Genomic DNA, 15,572 nt, shown 5'->3' with positions numbered 1-15,572 from the left:
TTCTAAAGCAAACACCCGCTCGTGCCCCGAGCCTTGAGATTCACTTTCCGCACAAGGCTTGCGCCCTTGCCGCCCCATAGGCAAGAGCGCGCCGCACGGATCCGGTGTCAAAACACTCGGACCGTGACATTCGGCACTGATTAACTTTCAACATGCCTGTTAATAATGAATTTGATGTTCAAGGGATGCACGGGTAATTACATGCTTGAGTTGTTGTTAGGCTTCAAAAGTACCTATACACAAACGTTAACTAGTATTAGGGGTGGTTCCACGCAAGAGATTCTACTGGGTTTGATGTGTGCAAAAGTGGAATCATAAATCAACATATCTTTGGATTAATCGTATTGACATATTTATATTGTTTGATAACAAAGGCGTTGGGAATGGATTGTGGGCCATGTGAAGGAATCTTATTCCTTTATGTTTAAGCAATAACTTATAAGTCCAGTGGGCTTTATGTGAACAGGCCCAATAGAAAGCCCATACACTTAACGTAGTATTAAATTTACATTTTTTATATTCGGTTTTGGAAAAAGTAGCATATAGTGTGAGATAGCTCAATGATACATCTTTGACGTACAAATTTAAAGTCACTTGTTAAGAATGAAGTTCAATAAAGAGTAACACATGCGTTTATTAAATAGAGATTAGCAAAGACTTGCTCTTACACAATTTCAACTAAATGATAATTCTCAAACTTGACGGACTCATGAGTCGTAATAGATGGGAATTGGATTAATGTTAGAATTGTGTTCAGATTCCATAACCCAATCTCTACAAGACTTGAGAGAAGTGAAAATATATCATGATTTAGGTATCTTTTCAAAGTGCAGAAGTAACAAACTTTCTTGTGGAAAGGATAATTCTTACTAACCCATGTTGTTTCTTGTGACATGTTCATGATGAGCCACTAGTCCACCTTTTTAGGAGTAAGAAATAACAGGGAATTTGGAGAAGTACGTGGACATAATTTATTTAGGTACCTACATATGCTACATTGCAGTTCGTAGACTATGAACAAGGATGCACAACGATCATATTGTACCCAAAAACATGCTATATTTTTTTAAAAAAAAATTCATTAAAATTAGAATAGAAAACGTAAAATCTTGTTATTTAAACAATGATTTGTATTTTTTAAGTGAATCAAATATCCACAATCTAATTGCGTTTATATTCACCATTCCATCAAGCATTGGCCAGACCAAGTTTCAGCAAAACTATTGCCCACCCTATTTTCCGGACTAAAAATTCATGTCCAAACCCGTTAAATTTTGGCGCTACTTCGGCCTAAATCCCCCAACCCCATAAAAAATTGGGTCTAGGACAATTAGGAACGAACGACGTCGTTTCGTTCGTTCTTCATTCAATTCAGATATTCAGCTTGGAGCCTTGGAGTGATAAACCGATAAACCCTTTCTTCTTCCTTTCTCTCCTTCTCATAACACAAATGGAGAAAAGTTGCATATGGATGAGGCGTATTGTAGTGGGAATTAATCCTCTGCCTCTCACTCATACACTCTCTTCAATTTCCACCGTTAAATCTCCATCATCATCAGTTATAATATCTTTCTTCTCACGCCATAAACGCCGGCTTTCTCTTTCCGCCACCGCTTCTTCTGCGTCATTTCCTCTCCATCACACCGACCATGAATCCTCCAACCACTTCATTTCCGGTAATTAATTTTGCAATTTTCCAATAAATTGGTATTTATTTTGGTTTTTAATTTTGGGATTTACTGAATTTGTTTTGCAGGAGCTGCTGATGTTAAACCCAATGAAGAAAAACCAAAAACTATGCTCAAGGGATTGAGATATGACGAGCTCGAAGTATGTTGGTTTGTTCTCCTTATAATTGTACATAAAAAATGAGTTTTATTTATTAATTTCAATTTGTTTTTGTTCAACTTCTATGATTTCTTGAACCTATACTTGTGTACATTGTAATGATTGTATGAAACTGGACATTTTAATTCAAATTGGACTAAATTGTAAGTTGAGAATAGCTTGTTCGGATACCTGATTCCGAGCCTGTACTTTATAGGGTTATCCGGTTTCCGAGTTGCCCGCTTTGTATAGGCATTTCAAATTGTACTATAATCACCTTGAACATTGACACTGAACTTTACAAATTATACTAAAAACGGTGAATCTGTAAAGCTGGTTTGACCCTTGGATGCTTGAATCCACGTGTACTTGAGTCGCCATTGAGTTCCGGTGAGATGGTGAGAATCCTTGGCGTAGGGTCAATTACATGTGCTAATGGCATTTGCATTCACTAGTCACTACTATCAATGATTCTTGATGAGGGGTGGGCGGGTTTGAGGAGGTCTATTATGATGGATAACTGTTCCAACCCTTGGGATAGAGTCAATTACACGTGCTAATGGCATTTGCATTCACTACTATCTATGATTCTTGTCGAGGGGTGGGCGGTTTGAGGAGGTCTATTCTGATGGATGATCATAAACTTCGAGAAAGGATATGATACAAGAATTAACCTTTTGGGTTGGGTTAACTTGGTTGAAGCTATAAGCTTTTCGATATTAGATTTCGATGTGAGGAATTCAGTCTGACTTGGTTGGAATTGTTTCATCCAGTGAGTAAATGACTTGCTGCTGTTTTGTAAAATTGGATGAAGTCAACTTGGAAGAAGATGTGAGCTTTTTTATAGTAGATTCTGATATGAGGTAATCAGTCTGACTTAGTTGGAATTATTTCATCCAGTGAGTCGATGACTTAGTGCTGTTGTGTGAAATTTGAGTCAAGTCAATCAACCTTGCACATTTCCTGCACTGATTTACATTGTGCTTAAGCTTGAATGTAAGCCTGAAGTTACACTACGATTTGTAACTTTTATACCCTTGGATGGAATCTCATCATTGATATTTCTTTTGACAGAAATGGGTTCAATCACATGGTTATAGGCCTGGTCAGGCGATGATGTTGTGGAAACGTCTCTACGGTAACAACATCTGGGCTGAATCTTGTGATGATCTGGAAGGTAATGAGCTTGCAAATTGAATCCAGTTCTTTTTGTCTCATTGATTTTCCTATTATTTTCTCTTGCTACAAAACAATCTTGCCCTCACAAAACTTTTTGGTCATATTTGATGTACGAAGCTTTATTATCACCATTACTTCTAATTGATGTCTCATTTGTAAACAAAACATTCTAACATCTTACGAAAGTATCTTTGAAACACAAATCCAGCGTTGATATTTCACATTACAATCCAATACAAATTTGACACATTAATGTTCAGATTTAGCAAACTCAAGCAAATTTGGCTAATTATTTTGTTGTGTATGTAATACTCTTTTCACCCTTTTTGACAAGCTTTCTGTTCACAATTTTATTTTTATCCCATAGGTCTGAACAAGGATTTGAGAAAAATGTTAAGTGCCCATGCAGAGTTTAGGGCATTGTCTCTGAAAGAAATTCGTTCTGCATCTGATGGAACTAAAAAGGTGACAGAGGAACTCTCTTATTTTTTGCAGTTATCATTTACCGTCATCACGCCATTATCCGCTGTTGAGCCAATAGAATTTCTCAGTTTGTTTTTGTTTTACGTAAATATCTTCTCAATGATCCTGAAACTCACAGGAGCTTGCAGATATTATTCACATTGGAGGACGGACTGGTGATTGAAACAGTTATTATCCCTTGTGATAGAGGAAGAAATACAGTGTGTGTTTCAAGTCAAGTGGGCTGTGCCATGAATTGTCAGTTTTGCTTTACTGGAAGGCAAGCTTCAATCAAGATTAGTTCACAAGTAATTTTGTCATCTATTGTCCTCTCATCACTCTTTACAAACTATATTTGCAGGATGGGATTAACAAGACACCTAACTGCTGCTGAGATTGTGGAACAAGCCGTTTTTGCTCGGCGATTGTTCACAAAAGAAGTTGGGTCAATTTCCAATGTTGTCTTCATGGTAAGTGTCTTATTTTGGATAATATAGATAACTGGTTCAATTTGTTTTGTGGGTTTAGGCCCTGTTCTGTTCACCTTATTTCCACTTATTTCAGGAAAAATAAGTTCAGATAAGTTCAGATAAGTTCAGTTAAGTTCAGATAAGTTCAGTTCAGGAAAAATAAGGGTTGACCAAGTACAATTTATAACTAAAATAAGTTTTGATAAGTTCTAATAAGTTAGATAAGTCCAGATAAGTTCAGATAAGATAAGTTCAGAAAAAATAAGTGAAAATCAGGTGAAAAGAACGCAGCCTTAGAGTTATTTCTTTATTCTATTGCAAATTATGATACTTTCATCCGTTAACTCCTGTTCCTGCCTGAGAGTATTATGCTGTTCATGTTGTGTAGTAATTGCTGTTGAGATTTTATAACACATACCTGGTCGGCTGTTTGCTATAAAGCTTTCAACAGGCAATCTAAAAGCTAAACAAACCTCTCATCAATTTTCAACATGCGTTCTTTCTCTCTGATTTGCTCTGTGTATAGAGCCTCTTCAAGCCTGACTAACTAAATATCTTCTTCTTCTTCAAGCTTTTCAACCGAAAGGGTGAGCTAGGTAGTCTGCCTAGTTTCCTTTCCTTATTAAAAATAAATAGTCTTATTCTTAAAGAGATGGTGTCAGATGCATGAACCGAGAGTCTATCTCATACGACCATCCCATACTGATACTCCAGTTGGTCCCTGAAGTGTCCACACACACACACACACACACACACACACACACACACACCGCGAACCCCCCATACACACCATGACACCACCACCACACTCACACACACATTGATGCTTAGCACTGTTTAGCTTCATGAACAGCATGACCCTTGCTATAACCGAGAGGTTATTGCAAATACATGCAGGATGTAATGTTGTCGCCTGAATGCCTGATAATGGGTCTATGCTTTTTTTTCTTTTTCTGATAATGTCTAAACTCTAAAATGTATTTTCTGTAGGGAATGGGAGAACCACTTCAGAATATTGACAATGTAGTTAAAGCAGCAGATATAATGGTGGAGGAACAAGGGCTCCATTTCAGTCCGCGGAAGGTTACTATTTCGACCAGTGGACTGGTCCCTCAATTGAAACGATTTCTTCATGAATCCAATTGTTGTCTTGCTGTTAGTTTGAATGCTACAACTGATGAGGTAATAATATACTACAGCCCTAGTTTCCACTTCATTCGTAAAGGTGGTAGATATAGCTAAACAACCTGAGAGGGAAATTTTCAGGTGAGAAACTGGATCATGCCAATAAACCGGAAGTATAACTTGGAACTACTACTTGGAACGCTTAGGGAGGAATTGCGACATAAACATAATTTCAAAGTTTTATTTGAATATGTGATGCTTGCGGGCGTGAATGACAGGTTAGCTTCTTTGTGTTGTGTAGCCTTGTGCTGCAATTAGAATTGCGACATAGACATAATTTCAAATGTCTATCTGAATATGTATTTTCTTGTTTATCGTTTGCAGCGTGGAGGACGCAAAGAGGCTTATTGATCTTGTTCAAGACATTCCATGCAAGATTAATCTCATCCAATTTAATCCTCATAGTGGGTCACGCTTCAAGCCAACTAAAGACGAGAAGATGATTGAGTTCCGGAATGTTCTGGCAGCTGGTGGTTGCAGGGTGTTCTTACGCTTCAGTAGGGGTGATGATCAGATGGCTGCATGTGGCCAACTCGGGAAACCCGGGGACTTTCAGGCTCCTCTGCTTCGAGTCCCTCCTCAGTTTGAGAAGGTATTGAGCACTTGATTACCATCTCCGAGTAGACTGAAATTTTACTCCGTATCTTTTATCGCGTTTCTATAGCATACGAGTTTCATTTTATTTGGAAGAAAATCTGCTTCTCCGTATTATTTACGAATATTAATTGTTAATATAATTGTAATTCTTTGTGTCTTTCTCCCAAATGAGCATTATTGTACAGTTTTAGGCTCAGTTTTGTTCACCTTATTTTAAAAAAAAAAAGTCAAATTCATATAAGATAAGTTTAAATAAATCAGATAAGGTAAGTTTAGAAATATTTACTCCTGCATTAAAGCATAGGTTGTTCCAGGACAATGGTGAAAATGTGGAATTCCATGGGGATTTCCTTCCACAAGAAAAGCTATTGACGACACTTTTGGATGTTAACTACTCACCGAATATTCGTTGGTTGTCTGCTATTTATTTTTTTCAACACGTGCTGATTTTCTTAAGCTTGGAAGCTAGAAATCTATCGCCATAAATGATAAGCTTGTAGTTGTCGGCCTTGTGGCCTTGTTTGGTTGCCTTGAAGCCTTGTTTGTGGTCATTGAGTGATTCATAGTTCCATACAATATGACAATCTGCCTTAGAACTTTTGGTCTGTTGAATGTTGATACTCAATTACTCATTCCGTTCCATTTTAATCTGCACAAGTGTTACGTTCCTTCCATGAAAGTCTCAAATTTGAGTAGTTTCCTTAAGAAGAGTTCTGACTTGCTTTTTATTTTTATTTTCTTTATTCAGTACCCTTGCTAGTTTCTAGTCAAGCCTATTTTGTTAAAGGGTCTTATTTTTCATCGATTGAGTAGAGCCGTAGAGGGTTTGTTTGACAGAAGTAAGATATCGAATTAACAAGTTTGTAAGTGTACGGATGTATGTCGTGTCTAGTATTCAAATCATGTGAGAAATACAATCTTGTATACACTAATCCACTGAGAGTTTGAGACACATGTTATAACTTATATCCTCCATGATGTTACAACTCACCTCTTCCACAATGCTACCACGGCTAGGGATGTCAATGGGGCGGGGCGGATGCGGATGCGGATGCGGATGCGGATGTAGGTTCCTCCATACCCATCCCCACCTAAAATTTTCATCCCCATTCCCGCCCCATCCCCGCCCCAACGGGTATAAATTAAAATTCATCCCGCCCCAACGGGTATAAATTAAAATCCATTCCCGCTCCGCCACCCAACTGGGTATCCCCCTTCTTATCCCCGCCCTATACCCGCCTAATTTTTCTTATTTACCAAACATTTGCCATATATACGGATTAATGAAAGTTAAATTTAGAAAGAAAAAAAAAACCTTATGACTAAAGTAACATATATAATCGAAAAAATACCCGTCATAAAAATAAATAAAAAATCCAATCAAAATACTTAAAAATCTCACCCAAATTCATATCATCACCTAGATATGCAAATAAATTCACACTCACCCCATCACCCATGGTGGGTATAAAGCGGGGGCGAGCGGGGATGGCGCGGGTTCAATACAAAATCCACACCCGTCCCATCACCCATAGCGAGTACGACTTTTATACCCATCCCCGCCCCATCACCCGCCAAACCTACCTCCATTCCTGCCTACTTGGGGCGGATACGGGGCGGGTCTCCCACGAAACCCGCCCCACTAACATCCCTAACCACTGCACGATGTTTGAGTGGTCGGACAGTGTACTTTATCAACTTTTGAAAACGGGAACGTTTAAGAATGTGCAGTTGGAGGAGACAGAAGGATGGATTGTCAAACTTAATCAAGGACATACTCCTGTATTTGCTCATTGGCTTACACTTGGCCACGGCCTATGGGCGATGGCTTACGCCTGGCAGAAGCATAATAAATACGGAGTAATTATACACCACCTCTCAAATTGGGTAACGAAGGCCGGTGTGGCACCATTACAAGATTTACAACTCTGTATCAACAATATAATTCACATGTGGAAGCTGCCAAAAAAAAAGTAAAAAAAATCACATGAAAATCAATAAACAAAGAAGTCAATCATTTTAAACGACATCTTTTCAACTTGTTTTATAAAATTAATCTAACAAAAACAAGAAGTATATAAATGACATTTTTTTTAATCTGTACGATGTGGTTTAATAAAATAAGAAAGATAATTTTACACTTAGTTTGTGCGTGTAAAAATGTCTGGAAAATACGTATTTTTTCTGAACTCAATCTGAATTTATTTTGTCTGAAATAAGAAATAAGTCGAACTGAACACAACCTTAATGTGCTAGTAAGGTTAGTGCGGCGCTTTACTTTTTTTGTGCGGAAAGAGAAACAATAAAATAAATGAACGAATCTTTGTCATAATAAGAAAATTTATTACAATTTCGAGAACGACTGAATGAAATAATAAATTATTGTAAATTATGAGATTATTTAGGAACGGATGAAGTAATACACAATTCCATCAAACAATTATAAGTAATTCAAAACATAAGTAATTAAAAAAACTTCCCCTTTGCCAAACTTGTTACACATTCCTCAAATTACTATCCTCAACCAATCAAATCCAAACGTAACCCCACTACTCCTAAAATGGCAATAAGTCAATAACTAACTAATTAAGTTGCTTTAACCATTCTTTAATCTCAATCTTGAAACGACAGTCTCTTCATCTATATCCTGCATTAAACGCAGTTCGTAAAAGACAAAAGGGTGTCATAAACACGAGTATATATAAACACATTTCCTCACAAATTCTCTCTGTTTGTCACTGAGCAAAAACAAAGCCAGATTAATCTTGCTGCTCCAAATTTCTTGCACGCTACTACTTCCTTTCTTTTCTCTCTCCTCTTTCTCTCTCTTCCACTTTCATTCTGCAGACAACCTTGCGCTCCAAGGAAAATGGGAGATATCGTCGCCGGTGAAGTTCCGAAGTTACAGACTCTCAATTCCTCCGATTTTCGCCATTACTCCAAGCATGTTAAGGATAATGTCCACGGATTCATTCAACTTGATCCGGTAATTTTGAATTTCGCTCTATTTCTGTTGCTAATTTTTTAATTTTCGAAGAATCTAATTTCAATTTCCAGAATTTTCTCCTTTTTTTTTTTGCTGCTTCTTGAAGTAGACTGTTGCATTCTAGTGCTGTTTTACTTCCGTCAAATTAAGCGTCGAAATACGCGGCTAAAATGTGGAAAATAATCACGTTGTTTTGTTTACTGAATTTATTGGCATTTTCTTTTGCTTGTATATTCGAATTTCTGCCATTTTCCGAATATTTAGGTGTTATTTTGGTTAATTTTTGGTGTAGTAACTGCTGAGTGAAATTAGAGTAGAGTTGAAAACAGAGTCGAAAATAGATTGCAGTCTTCTGGAAATTCGAGTGTTGAATTGACGAAATCTTGAATTTGCGAGAATTTTGTGGTCCTCCGATTTCCTATATTTTCGGCGCATTATGAAAATTCTACGAATTAATTGCCGTTTTGTATTCTATTTTAGAATTGATTAAAGGTTTGTTTATTTGGTAACGAGTTACTACAATTAGTCGAATTCACTAGTAAGGCTTCCATCAAAAGTTTGGTGTTCCATTGTTCTGCGTTCGTAAAGTGTTTTTACGAGTTAATTTTGCATGCTGAATTTGATAATTTTTATAAAACAGAGTTCAATGCTGTTTCATTCAACAGTGGACTAATTACTGAGTCAGAAGCTAGAGTTTCTTTATTTTCTAAGAAAAATTTCAATTATATAATGTCAAATTAGTTTATTATGAGGTTCTTATTGTTGTTTACAGCTTGCACTGAAGTTCATAGACACTGAGCAGTTCCAGAGGCAAGTGCAAGTTTAGTATCAGTGATTTCTTCATTTGTTGTCCTTTAATTTGGCATTTGACTAATCATTTTCTCAAATCTTCATTTTTGCAGACTTCGTGATCTTAAGCAGCTTGGTGAGTTGTTATTTTGAAATTGTTTTAGTTTTTTTTACTGTGCTCCAGTAATCTATTTGCTAAATATGGAACATGTTGTCATCTGACTATACTCAAAACTCCGTACATTTCTCCATGAAGCCAGCAGTCGGTTTATTGTTTCTTGCCTGCTGGAGTATCCTAGCATGTCTAATTGTCTACGGTATTGGCATAATTTAATCCTTTGATTTATTTCCTGCCTCCACTGAGCAAGTACTTATGTCACCCTAGTCATCTTTCATTCTTTATTTATCTGGTAATTAGACTGGCTCAGATGTTATAGTTTTGTGTTATTAGGGCCATTTAGTGTTGAATGACTATTATCCAATTCGCTGCAAAGGCAGATTTCTTGCCAAAATTGCAAAGGCATAGGAATTGTCATTTTTATCTTTTCATCGCACCGGTACTTACTTGATTGTCAAGATTTATAGTTTTTGTATACACTGTTTCTTTGCCAATTGCCTTAAGAAGTGCTATATGGAAGAGGAACTCTTTTCAAGTTTAATGGCTTGTACTCTTTCAGGGGTCACACACCTTGTTTTTCCAGGGGCTGTACACTCTCGGTTTGAGCATTCAATTGGAGTCTATCATCTCGCTGGAGAAGCTGTTAATGAACTTAAAAGATACCAAGTAGGACACTTGCTTGTACTCTTACTTCTTATTTTGCATCAGAAATATCTATATCAGCATGTTTTTGTAGGGTTCGGAGCTTGGCATCGAAAATTTTGATATTCAGGCTGTGAAAATTGCCGGTAAATAAACATGGTTTTTCTATAATCATCCAGTTTTACCTCATTTTGATTTTAAATCAGTAATCATTGTTTAACATGTTTTTAGGGCTATTGCATGATGTTGGTCATGGTCCATTCAGCCACATGTTTGAGAGTGGGTTCCTTCCAAAGGTTCTTGGCGGTGGTGCTAAGTGGTATTGTTTCTATTTTGAATTTTCTTTAACTTTTGTGGCACGCTGAAGTCAGGTCATTTTGTTCTATTTATGTCAGTACGTTGATTGACATTCACCTTCTAAAGAAATTGCTTATTGTGTATGACACTGTTGTAGGTCTCATGAGGATATGTCTGAACGCTTGGTTGATTACATGGTTGATGAGCACCACATAGAGATGGAAGATGCCATGCTAAAGAAAGTGAAGGTAGTAAAACTGTAAAACACTGTTTATATTTGCCACACAAAAAAAGAAGAAGTAAAACACCCTTTCTAGCTTATTCTTCTCGTTTTTCAATTTGTTGATTTCTGATGATATGGTTGCTTTGGTAATCCTATTCCAGTAAATCGTCCTCTTTCCCATTTCTTTCAATAATCAATCTAATATTCTGAGGTTGAAACCTTTTGTAAAGGGATTTGTTTATTAGAGAGGAACTTGGTATGCTGGAGTACTCTTTATTTAGCTGGCATAGTTGTTTTTTAGTAGAGACTTCATCTTCTAACAATGTGGACCATCTTAAATTTTCACGATTGTGATTCTTGTAATCTTAATCCCAGTTCGTTTCATTTGACTGGTACGAGATGCTATTGTATTGTTTTCTCTTTTATGATTCATTTCAATATATGTGACCAGTGCGTTCCTCTTTTGATAGGGAATGATAGTTGCCAGCACTGAGCATGGTTCAGCATATGTAAGTATTGATTTATAATTGCTTTGCTCTGATGTTTTCCTGCAAACATACCAGATTTGTTGCTGTAACGTGTATCCTTGATGACATATAGTGGTATATTTGTATGATATCTCCATGACCTCATATGCTTTATTACTGCAGCGTGTGAAGGATAAGAGATTCTTATATGATATTGTTGCAAATGGACGTAATGGAATTGATGTTGACAAGTACGCTTGGTTTTTTCTACTATATATCTTTACTTGGTGTTAGTGCTCTACCTGCCTTCTATCCGTTCTAGGTATTAAACATCCTGTTATGTTATTTCCAAAACTCACAGGTTTGATTATATTGTTCGAGATTCTCGGGCTTGTGGTCTTGGCTGCAACTTCCAGTTTGAGAGGTGTGTATTGCATTCTGTTTCTTCTTTAATGTTGTTAGCAACTTCCCAAGCTACATGTTCAAATGTCATGCTCTTTACCTCTCACATGTTGCGAAGTTCATTTTGATGACCATATCGCATTCAATTCTGTTGTTTTCCCCCTGGATGATTTTGTGGCTGAATAACTTTGTGCTGTATTTATTTTAACTCACATTCAACTGATTTCTGAGGCAGTAAGACATACATGTTAACCTTTTGCTTGTAGGTTGCTGCAAACAATGCGAGTCATGGATGATGAGATATGTTACAGAGCCAAGGAATGTCAGTATAAATTACATAATGTACCGTCACTGAATAGCCCTTATTATTGTATACTCAAGTTCACTTTTCACAATTCTGCCAGATCTTACTGTCAGCAAACTGTTCATTACCCGCGCTGATCTGCATCGAACTGTTTATACACATGCGAAAGTGAAGGTGCTTTATTTAGTCTTACTGTGATGTTGTCTAGTTACATTTTTAGTATAATGTTGCTAAAGCGTAGAAAGTTGCTGTAGTATTTGACAGCAGACATGTTTTACAGGCAGTAGAGCTTATGGTTGTTGATGCATTGCTGAAAGCAAACAATCATCTTCAATTTTCTGCTAAGATTCATGATCCTGCTGAATTTTGGAAGGTATATGAGTTTGGCTTCTTCTAAGTTCTAAACCTTTTGTTCCTCCCATTTTACCCTTACCCAAATCTGCTGTACTGACATTGTATTCTGCCTCCAATATTCCAGTTGGATGACACTATAATTAAAAGAATTGAAATCGATCCTCACCCGGCGCTGAAAGAATCTAGAGATTTGATTGCACGGATAAGAAGGAGAGATCTGTATCAGGTTTGTCTACAGCCTATACTTCTTTGTGTTGGTGGACTTATTACAGTTTTTTCTTTGTTGATTACAACCTGCTTCTTGTTGTTTCTTTGTTTTATTTTACATAGTACTGCAACGAGTTCACTGTTCCAAGAGATGATCTTGAACACTTCCAGGAAGTTACTGCCAAAGATATTATCTGTTCACAGGTATAGGTCAAACTTTCGGCCCTGTGATTAATCATCCTGGTTGGTGGATTTCTTTCTAAGTTGTTTTCCGTTAGGTGTCTGGTGGGGTGACCCTACAAGAAGATGATGTTGTTGTGAGCAATACCAAGATTGATCTGACACGAGGAAAGAATAATCCGCTTGCAAGGTATAAAAGATTGGTCAATAAATAATGGTTAATGTTTTGTGGTCTTAATGACATTCTTCATTGGTTTCTGACTCTCTCATCTTTTGCTTATGTCTCCAGCGTCAAATTTTTCCAGGTATGATTATCACTTTGTGTTTTGATCTTGCTTTTATATACTTTTTGCACTATTCACTTGGGGGTGGGTGACAGTCATTGTCTGGGAAAACTTTCCATAGTCTGGTTTATACGTCTTCTATGGTAGAAAAAAATTGGGTTGTAAGTAATCGTACCAAGGACGGAAAACTACTCTCTCCTTTCGTCTCCTAATTTTCTAGAGTATTAAATAAAAGAAGATAAAGTTTGAAAATTCTTCGTTGAAATTTAATTTAACACATTGATACAATTACAGAATTCCTTTACTCTGATGATTGTACGACTGCTTATTTTTCAGTATCCATAGTTGTAATTTGCTTTCAAATATTTTGTGTGCTGCATTTCAGGACTATGATGTTGATGAGAACTTCACCATTGGGGAAGAAAGTATCAGCCAGCTACTCCCTTCGTGCTGTCTAGACAGGATCGTGAGAGTGTACTCTAAGAAGCCAGAGCTGGTTCGTGTTATATGACCATGTTTTAATTCATTCCAGAAATATTATTCCTTATTTACATTAATTAAGAATAATATTATGCAGGTGGCATCAGTGTCTGAAGCATTTGAGAACTTTCAGCAACATAAATATGGGAGGAAAACTCAAGTACACGGAACACCACAGAAGAAGAAGCAGCGAACGGTCTAAAATCTGCAACAAACTGTCGTCCAACTTGTAGCAGAAATTTTCAAGTGTACATACCTGAAGACAAGATGTATATCAAAATATCATAAGTATATTTTGTAGGCAATACGCAAACTAGGAATAGCAGGTTATGCTAAAAGGGTTTATACACGCGACTAATTGTTTGTAGTGTTAAAATCTGTGTATTCTTCACATTGGTGGCACATTAAAGTTCTAGTCTCATAGCTGATGTTAGACAAGTAGCAGTAGCAGTAGCAGTAGCAGTAACAGTAACTGATACTGCGATTTTTGGGAGTTTGATTCTGGTCTTCCTAGTTACGAGAACCTTTTCAGTTTTCACTGAATTACAGGATGTGATTGTAGAACTGGACATCACAATTTTGGCTACATCTGGTGATGTCAGTATGAATGTATGATGCTTTGCAAGGTTACACAAGTGCAATAGGCAGCACATTTCTCATTATTCTTTTAACTTGTAAGAAAGATTTGGACTGTACTGATGCGTATCCCTGGTGTAGCGTATACTGCGCGGAATATATCTTGTGGGTTATATGCAGAATAGCAGTAGCAGACTAGCAGATACACGACACCTACACGAGTATACTCAAATTGGTGTGCAGTAAAATCTTGCTCGTTTTCTTAGGAAGTTATGCTGTGTGTAATACTCCCTCGTTTCTACATTCTTAATACTGGGCCACTTTTTTTAAAGCCTGCATACAATGTAAAACCCGGAGGAAAGTTTGGTCCACTTTAAAGTCCAACGGAGGTTCTATACTAAAACTAATTGACAATAATGAGATTAACTCCTTAAACTTATACTACGACTACAAGTTGGTATTTTCTCTTATCTTTTCTGTGGACAACTTACATGTGAGTAACATTGGGTTATAAGTTTCAACATCGTGGATATCAGAATGAGTTGGACACCAACCGCCATGTCAATACTAAACAATGAAATTTAAGCTTAGTAAATGAATGTGTATTATGAATTTAGTTATTTAGTCAAAACCAATTATTCATAATTGGAGAAGATAGCAACAACTATTTTTTGGTTCTACTACGAGGAGTTCCCACCGCCTTCAGCGAGGTAATCTCCCGTGGGAGTTTGCATGGGTACCTCGATGGGCAGCATCCCTTCCAGTTGAGATTTTTTCATTCCCAAGGCTCGAACCCGAGACCTTGGTTAACCACTCATGCCAACCTCAATTGGTGATAGCAACAACTATTTCATTAGACATGGATATATTTTTTTATTTTTCATTCGATTTTTTTTAATTTTTCATTCGATTTTTGTTGTTGTTGTAGTTAGTAGGATTTGATTGTTTGCTGTTTAAGAATGGTTTTTTTTAAGGCAGTTTATAACATTGTTGTTGTTGTAGTTAGTAGGATTTGATTGTTTGCTGTTTAAGAATGGTTTTTTTTAAGGCAGTTTATAACATCCATACATAGTGTATTATGTTCTAAGATTTCAATTTTTTCCATGTTTATTACATAGAGCTAAATACCGAAATATAGAAACAAAAATAGAACAAAGAAAATGCGGCAAAGTTTTATATAGAAGATGTACTATAATTTATTTAATTTTTTTTGAAGGTAAGATGTACTATTATTTAATTATAGTATAATTTCCATTATTGAATGGAATTCCTACAATTTCAGTTAAATTTGAAGTATTAGATATTTCAAATGTACTCTTAGATTTATGTTGCTACAAAAAAAATCACTTACAACAATAATTTAAATTTTAAACTATTTTCTGGGACTAGGTTATCATTATATTTTGTTTTGTTTGATAGGAGGTTTTTTTTTTAAATGTTTATTTTTAAGGTTCTGCTACGAGGATACATCGTTTTCGGCGAGCGGGAGTTTGGGCAGCATCCCACACCTTAGTTAAGAGCAAAAGGCTCTTAACCACTCATG

General features: G+C 36.6%; 2 protein-coding genes across 4 annotated transcripts; both read left to right on the top strand.

Annotated features, from left to right (window-relative positions):
- Positions 1-1,343: 1,343 nt before the first annotated feature.
- LOC110782941 (uncharacterized) lies at positions 1,344-6,455 on the top strand. 2 transcript variants are annotated; one of them, XM_056827029.1, is made up of 10 exons: positions 1,377-1,676; positions 1,757-1,830; positions 2,902-3,004; positions 3,374-3,471; positions 3,618-3,748; positions 3,830-3,938; positions 4,929-5,120; positions 5,205-5,341; positions 5,448-5,715; positions 6,035-6,455. In XM_056827029.1, exons 1-10 carry the CDS (start codon positions 1,451-1,453, stop codon positions 6,203-6,205), a joined length of 1,509 nt encoding a protein of 502 aa, XP_056683007.1. In that variant the 5' UTR covers positions 1,377-1,450; the 3' UTR covers positions 6,206-6,455. The 2 variants fall into 2 exon arrangements, with proteins under 2 accessions (XP_021842911.2, XP_056683007.1); XM_021987219.2 differs by lacking the exon at positions 6,035-6,455 and having other exon boundaries at positions 1,344-1,676; positions 5,448-5,916.
- Positions 6,456-8,295: 1,840 nt separating this feature from the next.
- Positions 8,296-14,148, top strand: LOC110782940 (uncharacterized). Of its 2 annotated transcripts, none has more exons than XM_021987218.2 (19): positions 8,296-8,706; positions 9,479-9,516; positions 9,609-9,631; positions 10,197-10,279; positions 10,350-10,401; positions 10,487-10,574; positions 10,710-10,800; positions 11,246-11,284; positions 11,426-11,493; positions 11,604-11,666; positions 11,911-11,966; positions 12,049-12,122; positions 12,229-12,321; positions 12,427-12,528; positions 12,633-12,713; positions 12,788-12,879; positions 12,979-12,994; positions 13,359-13,469; positions 13,551-14,148. In XM_021987218.2, exons 1-19 carry the CDS (start codon positions 8,590-8,592, stop codon positions 13,653-13,655), a joined length of 1,392 nt encoding a protein of 463 aa, XP_021842910.1. In that variant the 5' UTR covers positions 8,296-8,589; the 3' UTR covers positions 13,656-14,148. The 2 variants fall into 2 exon arrangements, with proteins under 2 accessions (XP_021842910.1, XP_021842908.1); XM_021987216.2 differs by having other exon boundaries at positions 8,365-8,706; positions 10,173-10,279.
- Positions 14,149-15,572: the final 1,424 nt, after the last annotated feature.

This window comes from Spinacia oleracea, chromosome 1, assembly GCF_020520425.1.
Source record: "Spinacia oleracea cultivar Varoflay chromosome 1, BTI_SOV_V1, whole genome shotgun sequence".
NCBI classification, from domain to species: Eukaryota; Viridiplantae; Streptophyta; class Magnoliopsida; order Caryophyllales; family Amaranthaceae; genus Spinacia; species Spinacia oleracea.
The sequence above is the reverse complement of the archived record's forward strand: the minus strand, read 5'-3'. Positions and strand labels throughout refer to the sequence as shown.

Excerpts from the sequence above, each read along its gene's own strand:
- LOC110782941 (XM_056827029.1), top strand. The coding sequence starts at position 1,451 with ATGGAGAAAAGTTGCATATGGATGAGGCGTATTGTAGTGGGAATTAAT. Across the intron at positions 3,005-3,373 it reads ATCTTGTGATGATCTGGAAG|GTCTGAACAAGGATTTGAGA; the intron begins GTAATGAGCTTG and ends TTTATCCCATAG. Across the intron at positions 5,121-5,204 it reads TGAATGCTACAACTGATGAG|GTGAGAAACTGGATCATGCC; the intron begins GTAATAATATAC and ends GGAAATTTTCAG.
- LOC110782940 (XM_021987216.2), top strand. The coding sequence starts at position 8,590 with ATGGGAGATATCGTCGCCGGTGAAGTTCCGAAGTTACAGACTCTCAAT. Across the intron at positions 11,285-11,425 it reads CTGAGCATGGTTCAGCATAT|CGTGTGAAGGATAAGAGATT; the intron begins GTAAGTATTGAT and ends TTATTACTGCAG. Across the intron at positions 12,714-12,787 it reads AAGATATTATCTGTTCACAG|GTGTCTGGTGGGGTGACCCT; the intron begins GTATAGGTCAAA and ends GTTTTCCGTTAG.